The 17,140-nt window shown below is 45.5% G+C and overlaps 1 protein-coding gene across 1 annotated transcript in view; it reads left to right on the top strand.

The window, feature by feature from the left end:
• Rec114 (REC114 meiotic recombination protein) overlaps positions 1-17,140 on the top strand; it is a 96,694-nt gene that overhangs the window by 78,339 nt on the left and 1,215 nt on the right. Inside the window, exons 3-5 of the mRNA XM_050151799.1 lie at positions 2,586-2,669; positions 11,819-12,016; positions 15,203-15,289. Coding sequence (XP_050007756.1) covers positions 2,586-2,669; positions 11,819-12,016; positions 15,203-15,289 — 369 coding nt within the window. The remainder of the gene's footprint in view (positions 1-2,585; positions 2,670-11,818; positions 12,017-15,202; positions 15,290-17,140) is intronic.

The following is a 17,140-nucleotide window of genomic DNA, read 5'->3' as shown; positions in this document are numbered from 1 at the left end:
CAGTGAGGAGCTGGAGGGGGCTCAGCAGTGAGGAGCTGGGGGGGCTCAGCAGTGAGGAGCTGGGGGGCTCAGCAGTGAGGAGCTGGAGGGGGCTCAGCAGTGAGGAGCTGGAGGGGGCTCAGCAGTGGGGAGCACTTACAGCTCTGACAGGAACTGGGTTTGGTTTCCTGCTCAGAACCCCACTGTAACTCCTGTTCCAAGTGATTCAGGGCCCTCTTCTGGACTGTGCGGGCATTGCAGACATGTGGTGTGCATATATACATGCGGGCGAAACACTCATACACATAAAATCTTCTTTAAATTGCAGCAAGGGCTGCCGAGACATGTCAGTGGGAAAGGTACCTATCACTAAGCCTAAAAACCCGAGTTCAGTCCCCACACCCACATGGTAGCAGGAGAGGACTGATCCCTGCAGGATGTCCTCTTACCTCTGCACTTCCTGATGCCACCCCTCCACCTGTCCCTCCTGCCAAATAAATAAAATGCAATCAAATTGAATGCAGTAATGTCCATCCCATCCGTGCCCCAGGTCAGGAAGAGTGCAGACTGACCTGTAGATTGTCCCCAACACTTTCACTATTAGGTTAAATGATCAGCATTATCAGACTGTCCCCCTAAGTACTTCATGAATGTACTCTATGCCCTCTCCACAGCCTGCCACCTAGAACAACAGCTTATTATTTGGGGTGCCACAATTACATATTTTTTTTTACAAATTTGAGAGTTTTTGTTTTTATTTTGAGACTAAGTCTCATTATGAAACTTGGGCAGACTTTAAACTTGTGGCAATCCTCCCGACTCAGGACTCCTGAGTCTTTCAGGTGTGGACCACCATGCCAGCTTGAGAAAGTCTGAAGAAGAAACCATAAATGTTTTGCCTGATTTCTTGTCCTGTTTTAACAGAGAAACTATTGGTGACTTTCCAAGGAAGTGGAAAAATTTAATCTCTAGGGATTTAGAAAGAGCAAACTGGGGAGGCTGGAATGGCCAAGGGCATTTTCTTTTGTTTGCCTTGACCTTTGAGTTCTTGACCTTCTCAGGTAAAGAGACTGTACACAGGGAGTTTTCGCTGTCTGGGCTATCAGGCTGAACACATTCCACCTTAGGCTGCATCCCTAGCAAGGTGCAGGCAGCTTAAGAGCTGTAGACCGCAAGGTCCTTGATGTCTGTTCTGCAGACAGCGCTAGACCCTGTTGGCACTCTGTGAAACTTGTGTGCCCTCTGCTGCCCTTTCTGCCATTTTCTTCCTTTTCCCCCTCTGTCAGATGTAAATAAAGAACTGAATACTCAAAAAAAAAAAAAAAAAAGCCCACATGGCCTCACATTCTCCATTATTGGGAAAATAAGGTTCTTATGATGAGGAATCTAACCATGCTGTTAGAAGTGGGTCTGATGAACTCAAAAACGAGAATTGTGAGGCCTGTGTCAGGGGAATAGAAGGTCGTTTGAGTAAATCTGGGCATAGAAATGTGTTTTACAGCAAGTATGGATGTGAGTTTACTACTTCGGTATCATTTTAATACGAAGAGGTCAAGAACCATTTTTCAAATGAGTGCCAGGACTTGGCACTGGTGAGGCGTTCACCTTAGCATTTGGTGGCATTGCTTCCACGGGTGTGAATTAAGAAGGTACCAGCTTGTTCAGAGGAAGCAAAAAGTTTATATCCCCAGGTAGTAACGCTGCGGCCTATGTAATCAGTCACATCGGGCCGAATTAGTAAATCCAGGTCTAATCTGAGTCGAGCAAAGCAACTCCTGGGTGACTCCTGGGAAGGCAGGGGAGGAATCACATGGCAAATATGATGACCACGTCTTACAAGACAGGTGTGGTCTTGAGTAGCCCCGGGAAAGGGCTGACTTTTGGCGGGCTTTTTCAGGGGCAGGGTCTGGCATGGGAGAAGTGAGACCAGAGCGTGGAATGGGGCTCCTACCTGGAGATCCCCAACATCCCAACCTTTTTTGGATATATGTGGGCTGAGGTCTCCTTGCATATATGGCACCAGTTCAAGTCTGAGTACTTCCTGTGGGCATGGGGCAACATGGGGAAGGGGAATCAGGAGTCGGTGGGGTCACGTTCAGTGGGAGGTGTGGGCAAAGGAGCATGTGGTTAACTGCCATCCTGGAGACCTCAGATATCTGTTTCTTTGAGGAAACAGAAGGTAAATGGCCAGCATGAAAAAAAGCCAGATTATTAACGCCTGCCCTGTGAGTGTGGTTAGTCATGGGAAAAGAATGAAACAGAGATGTGCCCTGGTTGTACAGAAGAGGCAAGGATAAAGGAGCCAGGAGAAAGAGCAGATATGCCCTTGAGTCTGGAGAGGTGATACCAGCACCCATGCCCCAGGAGCTTGGGGAAGTGGCACGCCAAATCAAGGCTTGATGTGTCCCAGCAGTACAGGGGCCACCACATCACGTCTGCTGTTTCCCAGAAGGTTGAGAGAGCGTCCGTCCTGTAAAGGTGTTGCTATGAGTTAAGAGATACTGGAGCCTTTTTATGAATGGGCATGCAGGTAAAGTCAGCCTGTCACCGTATCTCCAGGGTCCCTTTCTGCTTCTGTCGCTAACCCCACCTAATTGCTGTTTCAGGAAGGGTTTTCGCTCGTTGGCAGCAAGAGCTGGTTGAAGATTGTGAGGCGCATGGACTGTCTTCTATTTGGAACAACGATAAAGGCAAGATGACACAGAGCTGTGTGCCCAGTCGTGTTTATATAATGCCCACTCTTCCTATTGCTCTGTGTTTGGCAGGGTTGGGTATGGGGAGCCTCTCGGGGTGAGGAGACTATTGATGGCAAGATAATGTGTCAAAGAAAGGTTTGCCCAGTAAGCAAAACATAAAACAAGCAGGAGCTGCCCCTGGTGTGCAGGCTGCTGGTTGCTATGGCACTGGGCTGTGCAGCTTCTCTGCTCCGAGCACTGGGGGCAGGTGGGTTGGTACCTGTCTGATTTGTTAGATGTTTAAAATGGTATCTTTGACAATCCATTGAATATATATTTTTACTTTTTTCTTAGTGTAATATTAAAAAGTAAGATCTGGGTGTGGTGGTTGTACGCCTTTAATCCCAGCACTTGGGAAACAGAGGCAGGCTGATCTCTGTGACTTCAAGGTCAGCATGGTCTACAAAGTGAGTTCCAAGTCAGCCAGGGCTATGCATAAAAATCCTGTCTCAAAACAAAACACAAACAGAAAAGTCCCTGGCCAGTAAGATGGCTTAATGTGTAAAGGTGCTTACTGGCACACCCGATAGCCTGCCTGTGTTCAACATGTGGGATGCATAAAGTGAACAGAGAGAACCCAAACCATAAACTACACTCTGCCCCCCCCATGGGATGGCACCTTGGACAGATCAAAGCCACCTGTAAATCAGCTCCAGGGGATCTTATTCTCTCCTAACCTATGTGGCCACACACACACACATACACATAAATATATAATACAAGTAAATCTTTAAAAGTTAAAATTCCTTTTTATTTGTTTGCTAGCTGTGTTAAACATGAAGGATTAATCTCATGAAAGAAACCCACAAATTCATCACCTAGATGATGCCCCTTAAAAAAATAACCATGAAAAGCCGGGTGGTGGTGGCACATACCTTTAATCCCAGCACTCGGGAGGCAGAGACAAGAGGATCTCTATTAGTTCAAGGAAAACCTGGTTGGTCTGCAGAGTGAGTTCAAGGAAGGCTCCAAAGCTACAGAGAAACCCTGTCTTTAAAAAACCAAAATCTGAAACAAAACAAAACAAAAAAAAAAAACATGAAAACCACTTTGTTAACATCCATTGAACATATAATTAATGTGGGAACTCCTTCTGTATATGTGTTGCTTTTATTGGTTAATGAATAAAGAAGCTACTTTGGCCTGTGATACAGCAGAGTAGAGCTAGGTGAGAAGACTAAACTGAATGCTGGGAGAAAGAAGGTGGAATCAGTGAGATGCCATGTAGCTGCCAGAAGAGACAGATGCCAGAACTTTGCCTGGTAAGCCACAGCCTGGTAAGCCACAGCCACGTGGCAATACACAGATTAATAGAAATGGGTTAATTTAAGCTAGAATGATGCTTAAGCTATTGGCCAAGCAGTGTTTTAAATAATATAGTTTCTGTGTAATTATTTCGGGTCTGAGTGGCCAAGAACAAACAAGAAGCCTCTGACAACATATAATAATAAAATTTATGGGGAAGATGCTGATTTTTAAGTAACCCACAAACCTTAGGAACTGGAGGAGGGCTCAAAGGTATCAGTAGGCAGATCTTAGCCTAGAGCACAGACCCCACAGAGCCTCACAGAGTTCAGGGGTCTGTGAACCTATAGGGATTTTCAGTGACCTCTAACTTGTCTGTTCTTTCTGCCATGGATGTGGGTGACAAACTGCAATAGTATGGACCTCCTCGCAGTGGGCGCACAGATGTGTCCCTGTCACAGTACAGTTGTTGATCTCAGATACCATTGATGCTCGCTGTATCTCAAGATGGCCATAGTCCTGACAGCTAACGCGTTACAGTGTATTAACAAGAAAGCCTACATGAACAGTTCACAGGTAGTGTTTAATACTGTAACAAATCACCATAAGAATTGGTATCCAGGACCACAAGGGGACACAATGCAGAGATCAACAGATCCAGCCCAGCTCCAACAGGTGCTTTTTTGCTCACTGTTATATAAATGATACTCTTTATTCACGACATATTTCCAGTTACTTTTTTGAGTCAGTTTATTTTTTAAAATTTATTATTCTCTCATATATAACATCCCAACTATAGTTTCCCTTCCCTCCTCTGCTTCTAGGCTCTCTCCCTCGCTTCCCTCATTTCAAGATCCACTCCTCCTCCGTTTCCTTTCAGAAAAGAGCAGGCCTTACAGGGATATCAGCCAAACATGGTATAACAAGTTAAAATAAGACTAGGAAAATACCCTCATATCAAGGCTGGAATAGGCAACCCAGTAGGAAGAAAAGGGTCCCAAGAGCAGGCAAAAGATCAGAGGGAGTGGCACTATTAGGAGGTGTGGTTTTGTTAGAGGAAGTGTCACTGGGGGTGGGCTTTGAGGTCTCCTAAACTCGGGGTATGTTCAGTGTGGCAGATTGTCGCCTGCAGATCAAGATGTAGTACTCTTCAGCTCCTTCTCCAGCACTATGTCTGCCATGACCCACCATAATGATAATGGACTAAACCTCTGAAACTGTAAGCCACCCCAGTTAAATGTTTTCTTTATAAGAGTTGCCATGGTCATGGTATCTCTTTACAGTAATAGAATCTCCAATAAGACCAGGATCTATACTTTTTCATAAAGTTGATTTTAAGGTCATTTTCTTGTGCTTCAGCTGTGTTGGAACATTCAGGGTTTGCTCTAGGAGGACAGCTGGGCTCTGGGGGTGACATACTGCCCTGGCCCTTGTTGACTGAGTTCTTACACTGGCATCTAGATATCTAGGTTTGGAGCACATCTAGGTCTAGGTATCAGTTTCTGAGTTTGTCTTTCTTGAATGGGTGTTTCCTTTCTTGGTTTCTATTTCTCCTTGGTCTTCTGTCTTTGTGACCTGGGGTTTTTGTAGCCAGTGTGACCTGTGGTCCAGCAAGGAGTCTCCCTCTGAGTTGGGGGCTGGACTTCTGGTAGCCACCATGGCTTTTGGCCCAACAGGGAGGTCTATGCCTGAGTTTGCCTATCTGTTCTCCTGGCTGGTGTGCCCTGCTGCTGTTCACCTGAGTGGCATGGCCTGCCCTGAGTAGGCTAAATTGAACCTCCTTACTGAACTTTTAATAATATAATTATTATTTTTAAATTTAATTAAAAACAATTTTATTAATAAAAACATTTTAATTTTTTATTAATAAAACAACATTAATAAAACAATATTTTCGGTTTCTAGGAAAGTGATTTTATCATCAGCAAACAATGATTATTTCCAGTGGTTCACATTTTGTAGTGCTTCCCCCACCTCTGATGGTTAATCTGTGTTGTTTGTGAAATGAAATAGAAACAGGGTTGGCTTGTTTCTAAAATCACCCAGGAGAGAAACTGCTAAGCATATCTGCACAGGTGTCTCCAGAGACCTTTCAGTGTGGAGACATGACCCACACTGGCTGAGGGATGGGCGTCCAGACTGAATAAAGAAAGTATAGGAAGAGTGGGGAAGTCTGAACACAGCATTTATCTCTGCCTACAGATGACATGTGACCAGCCATGTCAGCCTGCCCACTCCTTCTGCTCCATGATGAGCTAACCCCATAAACCCTGAGCCACTGTAAACCTGTAGACAGAAGATTCTGTCTCACCTGGCCCCACAGCCACTCAGTCCCGAAGAAACACACAGAGGCTTATATTAATTATAAACTGTTTGGCCTCTTAGCTCAGACTTATTATTAACTAGCTTTCAAAACTTAAATTAACCCATAGTTCTTGTTTATGCTTAACCACATGGCTTGGTACCTTCTCTCAGTGATGCATTCTCATCTTGCTTCCTCTGGTGACTGCCTTTCCTCTTCCCAGATTTCTCTTAATCTGGTCACCCCACCTTTACTTCCTGCCTGGCTACTGGCCAATCAGCCTTTTATTAAACCAATATGAGTGATAAATCTTTACAGTGTACAAACTCATTATCCCACAGCAGTTCCCTTTTTTTCTTTTCAAAACAAGACCCTGAATCTAATCTCCTTTGCTTAGCTTTTTTCCTGACCATTATCCATAAAAACTTGTAACCAATACTCTAAACAAAGACAAACATCCATAATGCATTTTTTTTGGGAATATAGGCGTAGTTTTCAGGCTACTTCCTCCTGATCAGGGCGCTGATAATCTTATGGAAACCTAAAGAAAATTTAGGATGATGGTCAAGTCCTGACTGGAGTATTCTGTGAGGCTGGATCATCTCAGCCAGCAGTCTTGAAGCTGCTCTGGATGCAGAACTCAGAGGAAACTGCAAGTTTAGGAAGTTGCTCTAAAACATTGGGTCATCTGGGCCATCCGTTCCCACGGAGATTTTTCAGGGGTTTTCCTTGATCACACCCTATTTTTCTTAACCCAGAATGAATCCACAATCTCTCGTTTCCTGTGGAAACAAAAGTAAAACCTCTTCTCCAAAGTAACATATCTTTTGACTTCAATTTTGAAGTCAAGGTATTTTCAAATTATATAGGTTGGATTAATCCAGCAGCATTCATAATCAAATGTCTTTTAGCAGCTGTTGCTCCTTTCTCAGCAGTCAAACAATTTAAAGACCACACAATAACATACAGTTTTGCCGCCAGCTGCTCATAAACACCATTTAAGTGTTTGGTGGCAGAACCTCTTAAAAGAGCTGCTTGGTTTTTGCCACTAACACTGAGTCTGGAAGCCTCTTTTAGAGGAGTCACCAGCAAACAGAGCCTACAGGAGTAAAGATGGTCACCAAGAAGCTGTGCTTGGCTCTGTTCTTGTTTGTCTAGAATCTTTTTTTTTTTCTAGAAAAAAATAGCTTTTTCAGGCTTTATGTGGAAATTCTTGTCAAATATTTGGGCACCATTTTGTAGCCAGAGGTGTCTGTCCCACCCAGTCTGGCAGCTGTTCAGGCCTAGAGAAACACTCTTCTCCAGTTGCTTCCAGTCAAGTTCTTAAGTTCTTGTTACAGCACATGGAACTAACTTGTGTGGGTACTGAGCCCTGGCACCCTGTAGTTGCGCTAGTGCCCTGGTCCCTCCCAGACCGCATGGGCTGTGGTGCTCAAATCGTAAATGCATCTCCAGCTCTACATCAAAGAGGTATTGTCAGTTGTCGTTTATTTACTAAGACCTTTACCAGGATACACGATACATTCCATCAAGCACTTTTTAAACAGTTTATTTTTTGAGTGTCAGGGAGCATGGGAATGCCTGGTCAGAGGACAACTTTGGGAGTTGAGTTTCTCCCTCGAGTGTGTGGGTCCCAGGAGTGGAACTCGGTCATCAGCATGGGCAGAAAGTGTCTTTACACTACGCCGTCTTGCAGGCCTCACCGAATACTATTTGACATTTAGCAAAATCATGTTTCTTTTCTCCTCTCTGTTGCCTTAATATCACATAGCAACTGTTGGCCTCTACCTTCTGTCTTAGCTGGCTTCTTGCTTTGGATCACTTTTAATTCCTAAGTGCTATGTAATATGCACTATTGTTTACATTGACAAATAGAGGTCAAGTTTGCATTCCTGTAGCAGAAACTTAACATAATATAGATTCCGCAGAGAGTAAACATCGTGTTTTTCTCTCTTCAGGCAGGATGCACAACTGAAGTAGGCTTGTGAGGTGGGTCTCCTTCCCTTAAACAGCTCTGATCACTCGTGAGAATGGCCAGTTTGCTAGCAGCAGACACTTAGGTGAAAGGCATAAATATAAATCAGTGTTGTCTTCATGTCTCACCCTAGTAACTCACTAAAGAAGTTCTGTTGATTTTTTTTTTCTAGCCTGGGCTTTGAGGATTATCTATTGGTTTCAAAGCAAATATACTGAAACTTGTTCTCTGAATGTATTGGTCAATTTTCCATTGCTATTGTGAAATAACAGGCTAGGTTACTTTATAAAGAAAAAAGGTTGACATAGCCTGCAGGTTTGGAGGCTCAAAAGAGGTGAGGGCCTCCTTGCTGACATAGTCTCAGAGTGACACAGGGCATATCATGGCAAGAACCGGAGAGCAAGCATGTATCTACCCTCTCCCCAGTGACCTGTAATCTAATGGCCACCTAAAGGTCTGGTCTCTCAACACTCTTAGGTTAGTGTCTATCCTCTTGGACCTCAAGTCCAGGCTGCAGTTTGAACAGATGATCCCTCAGCATGGAGGCTTTTTCCTGGACTCCTAACCTTCTGACAGTACAGACAGGTCAGGTGAGAGTCTTGGTGAAGTCTTGACAGTGGCGGTATGTATAGTCATAGGACCTCACAGGAAAGCGCAATGGCTGTGTGCGCTCTCTGACCCTCCCTAGCTCTGCGTGGCACCGGGGTGTCACATCATCCGGGTCCTGGGAGAAAAGCTCCTGCTCTGCTGTGTATGGAGACAGTGCAGAGGCCAGCACTGAACCTCACTTCCTCTGTCCTCAAGAGGTCTGTGGAAGGTGGAGTTTCTTGTACATTACCTAACTTGAAATGTTCTACTTGACATCGGAACCACCTCTTAAAATATTGCAATTCCAAGGCTAGGCGGTGGTGGCGCACGCCTTTAATCCCAGCACTGGGGAGGCAGAGGCAAGCCGATCTGTGAGTTTGAGGCCAGCCTGGTCTATAAGAGCTAGTTCCAGGACAGGCTCCAAATCTACACAGAGAAACCCTGTCTCAAAGGAAAAAATAGTGTGTGTGTGTGTGTGTGTGTGTGTGTGTGTGTGTGTGTGTGTGTGTGTGTTTTAATTCCTTGGATGACTGACAGAGAGATTGTCTTGGCAGTTTGCTAACTAAAACGTTTTCCTTGGAGTTGAGATGGCTCAGCCGACAGGAGAACTTACTGCTCCTGCAGAGGGTAGAGTTCTGTTCCCAGAACCCACACCAGGCCACTCACTCACAACTGCCTGTGACTACAGCTCCAGATCTGACACTCTCTTTGGGCCTCTGTGCATGTCATCTTTCTGGTCTCCACGGCGTATGCTGCTTTTGGCTTGGGTTCGCACACACTAAGGTGCGTTTCTGGCTCCAGACAGTTAACCTTGGATTCCTCTTGAGGATTTCATAGGTGGGAAAGGCAGCCACGGATGTCATAGGCCTTTCCTCCAAGGAAGCCCTGACTGTCTAAACTGGTTCCTGCATGTGCTCCACCCAGTCACAACTGCTGGAAGGTTTGTACCTGTTCACTTGATGTAACAAAGTTCTGGGTTTTGGTGCCCGTGTCTCTTAAGGGTAAAGGAACGCACAGATCTATCTTCCTACAGCACCTGGAATAGGATGAGTCCAAAACAACCAAGTGAGAAACCCAGTGGCTCACACACCATTTCCTTTCCTCGTGGAAGGCCACTGCTAATAACCTGATAATCTGGGAATTATTCACCTCAAGACTCAAAGGCTAAAGGCAGTAATACGCACACACAAAAGAAAAATACAAATTAACGAGGTTTGTAGCTTAAGAAAAATCTTCAAGCTCAGTTATAACCAGAGAAATGCAAGACTGTTTACCTCATATGCAATGAAAAGGAATAAACACGGCAGCGTCTGGATGTACGGGAATGGGCACACACACAGGCAAGTCTGCACCGAGCCATTTCTAGTACAGAGATGCTTTCAGAGTTTATAAAGCGCTGTCTGTGGTTTGTGAGGGGGAAAGGCTGCAGTAACCTGAATATCTGTCAGTAGGAGGCCAGTTAAATAAAGGGATATGCTTCAGCTATTAGAAGTAATGAGCTATACTTCTATTTTTATACACCCATTGAATAGAAAATTAGGCTACAGCACTGTAGCTTAAAATATGCACGAAATACAATCTATGTGTTGTGTACTATATAGGAGAGCTCTGCGACGTCTCCTAAGAGACTCAGATACACAGGGCTGTCCATGCGAGTGATGGCGGTTAACTCGCACTCAGAGAGTAGAGTGGATGGAAATACAGAGAGAAGCTGGGGGGGGGGGGGGCAGGCTGCACACTCCCGAGAGGCCAAGACTTTGGCTCTGTTTTGATAAGTTTTATTTAAACAGAATAAATTGATCCGGGGAAAGCAACAAGTTGCTCACAGGAACTTTTAGAATTTTGCTGAGGTCAGAAATGTTTTCACACTAATATGTGGTTTACATATTTACATACAGTGAAAAGGCCGGTGCACATGCTGATCTCAGCATGTGCTTTCCGTGCTGTTGGGAACATCATGTATGTAGACTCATCTAGACAGAGTTCTAGCCCAGAGAAGGAAACTGTGACTGATGGTTTTATGTTACTACTGTTCTTGAGCTTACCGTGAAGTAACTCTGATGAACTGCCACATCTAGTTTGGGGGTGGGGGATTTGTTCATTTGTTTGTGGTTTGTCCCGCGTGTCAGTTTGCCTGAGGCTGTAACTCGGGGGATGTAAGGCATTTCCCTGTGTGACTTACATAGCGGTCAGGTGTCCTAAGGATAAAGGGCACTAGAGATTATTAATGAGGTGCACAAGCTTTGAGCTTCTGTCTGTGCCCTACTCCCCGGATGTTCACGCTCACTACCTCATTTAATGACAGCCAGCTTCCTTTCCTGTCCCTCCTGCGTAAGCGTTCGTGTATATAGGATGTTCACTGAGGTCAGTGCTCAGTCTTCTCAGTCCCTCCACCATGTTTTTGAGGCAGGCTCTCACTGAACTCAGAGTTTACAATTTCAGTTAGGCTGTCTGGCCACCGAGACCCTGGGAGCATCCAGCCTCCACTCGGCAGGGCAGGGATTGCAGGCAGCACTGCGGGGCCTGGCTCTGACATAGTGCTGGGATCCAGTGTAGCTCCTCGGGTTTGCACAGCATGCAGGCCACTCACAGAGCCATCGCCAGCCCTGCCTGCTCTTCCCTTTCCATTCAGAAACATTTTGTTGAGCCAGAGCTGTCGTATATTGTTTTCAGATATTTCTATTTAAGGAATTAGATGCTGTGAAACTTACTATTTTGTGCACTAACCTAAAAATTTAAAAATATCAGATGTAAAATCTGTATTGAAAGCAAGATAAAATACGGGCCTACCACTCAGTCAGTAGAGTGACTATTGAGTTTGCTAGTGTCAGTTGCCTGAGGGAAATGCATTCCGGCATGAAGCAAGGCTTCTAAAAAGGTATAGGAACAAGTTCCTGGATTCTCTGTACTTGCTCCAACAAGCAAGAGAGCATTTACGGGGAGTGTTTACCCCACAGCAGACAATACTCAGGGATGGCATTTGATTTTCCACAGAGCAAGAGCCGCATGTTTCGTGTGCAGTTCAGTGGAGAGTCGCAGGAAGAGGCGCTGGAGCGCTGCTGCAGCTGTGTGCAGACTCTGGCCCAGTATGTCACCGTTCAGGCACCTGACAGCCCAGTCCAGCAGCTTCAGCAGAGCCCAGGCCCACTGGAGGCAGGCGAAAGCCAAGGGAAGGACCCACTGCAGCAGGGGGTGAGTGCTAACTTGATGTATGTAATGCACGGCGTCAGGATCCCCAGGTCACTCAGTCACCTCTAACAGCAGCTCCCGCGATCCAGTATGCTCTCCTAGTCTCCTTATTCATATAGGCTGGAGTGTGCGTGCACACACAAATAATTGTTTAAAAATATCTAATGTTGTGTGATCTTTTAAATTCAAGTTTCATACTTTCAAAAAGACAGGGAGCCCTAGCTGTATTCCAGCGTGATCACAGAACAGGAGTTCTCAAAGCCTGATCCCTGGGGCCCTCAAGGTCAAAACCATTTTCATCACAGTAGAACATTATCTACCACTTTTACTGTCTGTTTTGGTCGGACCAAATGGCTTGAGTCAGGCTCCTGACACCACTGTCAGCTTCTACCCCCTTCCTTCACAAAGCATGCTGGGTAAGAAGGGCCCGCACTGGTTGTTTCTGAAAGGCAGCCAGACTACCTCTGCCTTCACATCACATGCCCTCCAGAGCCATGGGCACCCCACAGCAGGGCAGCTCTCAGGGAGTATTTCAAAAGGAAGCTAGGCCTTTCACCCCCAATAACAATGGACACTACTTCTGCCAGCAACAGGTCATGGTTTTGGTTTTAGGATCTGCCCTTCTTCCTGTGATCCACAGGGTTGTGCCAGTGTGCTGGGCCTAAAACCCAAGTTAAAGTTAGAATCTTGGAAAACTAGTGTCTACCACACAGGTGTCAGGCCTTCCTGACCCAAAAGACGTTTGTGAGCCTAAGTGAATGTGATTTATCCTTTATGAACAAGTGACAGAATGTGTTAACACGTGGACATTAGGTGTCGCTGACTGAACCAGTGTCTCCAGGGTGACCAATGCACAGTGCCTGAAGATTCTAAATAGCTGGGAGTGAGCTGAGAGTGCTGTGGTGTCGGGCACTTGAAGGTCACTGCTGTGGTCCAGCGTGTGTCAGGCCACTTATGGCTGTACTATGTGGGAACACGTGCAGACTGTGGCTGTGAGCTGAGCAGCAGATGAAGGCGCCAGTGTGCCGACTTTAAAGGCTGGTCCCAGACTGTCAAGGTAGAAATATCCTGAAAGTGCTGAGTCTATTTCCAGGGACTCATCTCATCTATAATTTGGTGTTCTGGATAGTTGAAACATCCTGATGTTATGCAAAGGTCATAAGCTCTGGTTGGTATCTGAACAGATCTGGGTTAGAGTTCTAGCCAGGTTTTGTGGTAGCTGTGTGATCTCATGCAAGCCATGAACGTCCTCTGTGCCGTGGGGAACGAGAAATGCTGGCAGCACTGAACAGTTCTTGGTAAACAAAACAAAACCCACACTGTCCATCACAACACTGCTGCCAGCGCAGCTCCCTTCTCAGCTCTGCTTTTCCTGCCAGTCAGCAAAGGTCAGAGCCACCAGAACCCAGAAGGAAGAGCAGACACTGAAGCAGCAAAGAAGGCAAGGCAAAGCCACTGAGCGCGAGCCTAGAGCAATCCTTAGACCAAACATTTCTCAAGTTGACCTGCAACTTCTGGCATGCAAATCTACATAAATGCTTAGTCTACCTTAAAAGTTGAGGCATGGCCAAGTTCTGCTCACCGCTGCATTCGGGTGGATCATATCATCTACCAATACCGTGTCTTCTTAGTCTAAAGTAGTTGTTCCCTTCTTTGCAGATAGGGATAATTCTATTCTTTTCTATTTAAAGTTCTTGACTCATTTCTTGGCTTATGTTTTAGTTTTTCCTTTTCCTCAGCCTTGTAATTTTGTTAATTGTGGCCTCACCAGGTGTTTCTCAACCCAAAGGCTCTTGAGGCAACCCACCCCACCATAGAAGAGAGTTGGGCTGGGAGCGGGGGCAGGCAGGAGGAGGGTGGTAAGAAGTTCATATGACCTTGTCTTAGTGAGCAGAGAGAGGATGAAGTCTGTTACTATGTGCACCAAGCCTCTCCTCTGCTGGAGAGGTGGCCACCTGAGTCAAGAGTCCACCAGACTCGGGAGTCTGGCCACCCTCAGCAGCTGTTCAGTGTCAGAGGATGGTATTTTGGCTGACCGCTTTCTCACTGGGGCAGCACCGTGTGAGCTGAAATGATTGGTGTCCCAGGAAAGCACTGACAGCAGAGAGGAGGGAGGGTTACTGAGCACCAGGAAACTGTAGAAAGGACATGTGAACCAAGCTCATCTAAGAGCTGCTGACTCTATAGTCCTGTTCCATTCCCAGCCCACGTCCCACACCGCCCTGGCCTTTTCTCATTTTGATTTTGGTATCTACTAGTTCTCATTGTGTGTACAGCCCTACTTGTGGAAGGGCAGGGTCCTTCCAAGTCTGATCTTTTGTAAGGGACTGGCAAGTCAGCTTCCACACAGGACAGAGGGCAGGCTGAGCAACCTCTGCTTCTAGCAGACATGTTTCTGATGGACAAGAAGCACCCTCAGAGAACTTCTTTTCTTTCTCTATTACATCCTCAGTTCCCACCCACCGCAGGAACACTCTTGTCCTCAAGATCGGCAATGTGGCTACGGGTTCCCAGAGCATGGCCAGGCCCGTGGATGTGCTAAACTCCTGGGCAAAGCTGACAGCCTGGCTTAGCATGCTTCTGCTTAGCTCTTACCAGGCTGGAGTTCTAGAGGATGGGACCTCTGTCCTGTTCATCTAATACCCATCCTGTGTCACTCAGTGCCTGGGATCAAGTAGAAACAAACAGTTGCTAGAACTATCTAAGGAATTTTATTTAATGAAAAAAGTCAAAACTGCACAATGTTCAAAAGAGGATTCTTAAAATGTACTTTTATTAAATAAAATGTTGTCTCAGCGTAGACAGGGTTTCCCTGTTTTCCATTTCTGTGATTCTTGTGAACCTGAGGGGTTCCATACACACACTGTACATAGGGACAGGGCAGCACACAGTACTCCTGCTTCCTTGGGTGACAGTCCTTAGTTATGCATGGGTCTTCTGGACAGAAGTACACTATGGTGGCTAACAAGGCCCTAGCTGCCCATCAGCCCTAGACCACTACGTAGTGTTAGGTCTCTGTGCTGTGGTGGAACAAGTAAGGCCTCACCAGGACTGTCTTCCCCGGTGTGAGTAATAGCTATGTCTCTTTATATGTTTGTCTGTCCCCAAACCCTTGGAGCTGAGGACTCAAGAGTTCACCACCAGTAAGCGAATCTCTAATCCCTCCTCAAACTGCATGTTTCTCTGCAGCCCTATCTGAATCTCGAGCAGCAGGTGTGTGTGGCAGCTGGCGCTGGCGCTCTGGAGGGAAAGACTTCAGTGATGCATCTAGCTCAGGTATTTCTGTGCTGGGTTTTGTTCCTAAAAATGGTAATCCACAAGAGTTTGTATCTGTCAATTCTTTCTCTTGTTATAGGAAAGAAACCTAAAGTGTTATATCATTCACCCTGCCCTCGCACAGGATGGCACGTGTAGACTGCCTCCCAGTCTGCCTGCCTACTTGCAGAAGTGAAGGAGACTGGTTTACTGTGCTATAAAGAACTTAAATCACCACCTCCCCAAAAGGATAAATCAATCTTTATTTGGAATTAAGATTGTGAATGATTGTAAAACAAATACCAAACCAAATCTGGACTATATAATTCCTACAGAGCCAACTTTCAGTGCTGCAGTCTCAACTGAGGAGTGTTAGAAAGTAAGAGGAAGGCATTAAAAAAAATCCCTATTGCTGTTTTTCTGAACATGGGCTCTCGTAAAGATGGCCCTGGAACCATTTCCAGAACATTTAACATGAACACCTCAGTACCAAGGACACAGGAGGATAAAACCCGGTATATGAGCTGCCCATGCCTGCAGATCCACATCTCCTACTGATTCTTTAAATCCATGGACCATGCTACAGCTCATAAACAAGTTTTACTGGCTACGCAATGAGCTTGGTAAGTCTGCCTGAGCCCTTTAAAAACCATTGCAGGGCCCTTGAGAACCTCTAGCCTGCTGACTTTCTCAGTCACGTCACCGCTTAGATCTCCTTGCAGACAGCTCCTGGCCATGTGTACTGCATTCACATCTGTAGCTGTTGGCTGTCCCCTGAGGATTTTGTTTCACTATATCCTGGCTATATCCTGGCAAGGGCTGTGCGAGCTCATGCTTTCCACAGACCCAGCATATTCGTCAATAAGCAAGGATGAGGAGTCTTTTCATTTAAAAAGCATCTATGAAACTGTGTAAATAGTGGTACATAAAGTAGAGGCTTGTGTATATGGTTGGGGAAGGTCAGTTACAGATAACTCGAGAGAAGGCAGCAGGAAAGCCAACACTTACCCTGTGTGAGAGCCTGGGTTCAGTCCTCAGCCTGCACCCACAGGAGAAATAAGACAAGATTCTTGTCCTTAATGACCCAGAAACTGTAAAAGAGTAAAAAAAAAACTCTGCCAATAGTAGGCAGACTTTTGTTTTCTTTGTTCTGCGGAGTGACCGATGTGGGTAAGGTGCTACGCTTTTAAAAGAAAGGAACGCGGCTGTCAATGGTGTCAGTAGTGACCCAGCAGCTGACTTACACAACACTGGCAAGACCAGGAACAGCACAAGTTTGCTCTGACCTTTTGGGCAGGTCATCCTGTGAATACAAAGTTGGACAAACTTCTTGGAAGCCAGTTAATATAAACCAAGTTTAGTATTCTACTTTCTGAGAACTGCATTTCAGCTATACAAATGGATACAGAATGTTTATCATAATACTATTTACAATTAAGAATGGCATCAACATAAATGCTCACCATCCTAAGTGGTTAACGTGACCTATTACTACACATATAAGAACTCTGATCAGGGCCAGCAAGTGGCTCAGTGGCTAAAGGTGTTTTGTCTCTAAGCCTGGTGACCTCATTTTGATTCCTGGGACCCATGAGGTATAAGAAAAGACCTGAACCCGGCAAACTGTCTTCTGACCTCCATGTGTGTGTCATGGCAACCTCCCTAACAACAAGTAAATGAAATTAATATCAAGCCCTGTGATTGGCATTAAGAAATATTCACAACACATTGATTTTTTTCCTTAAAGCTATGAAATATTATTCCATTTTTTAATATACTAAATTTGAAAGTATATACACTGCTGCATGTTAACAGTGGCTCTCAATTTAGAACAGGATGGCATATTTGGTTTTCTCTTTAATTTCTTTAGGC

This window comes from Alexandromys fortis, unplaced genomic scaffold (assembly GCF_014885135.2).
Source record: "Alexandromys fortis isolate MF-2015 unplaced genomic scaffold, M_Fortis_MF-2015_v1.1 scaffold_70, whole genome shotgun sequence".
Taxonomy (NCBI): domain Eukaryota; kingdom Metazoa; phylum Chordata; class Mammalia; order Rodentia; family Cricetidae; genus Alexandromys; species Alexandromys fortis.
Note: the sequence above shows the minus strand (reverse complement) of the source record. Positions and strands in the feature narration are given on the sequence as shown.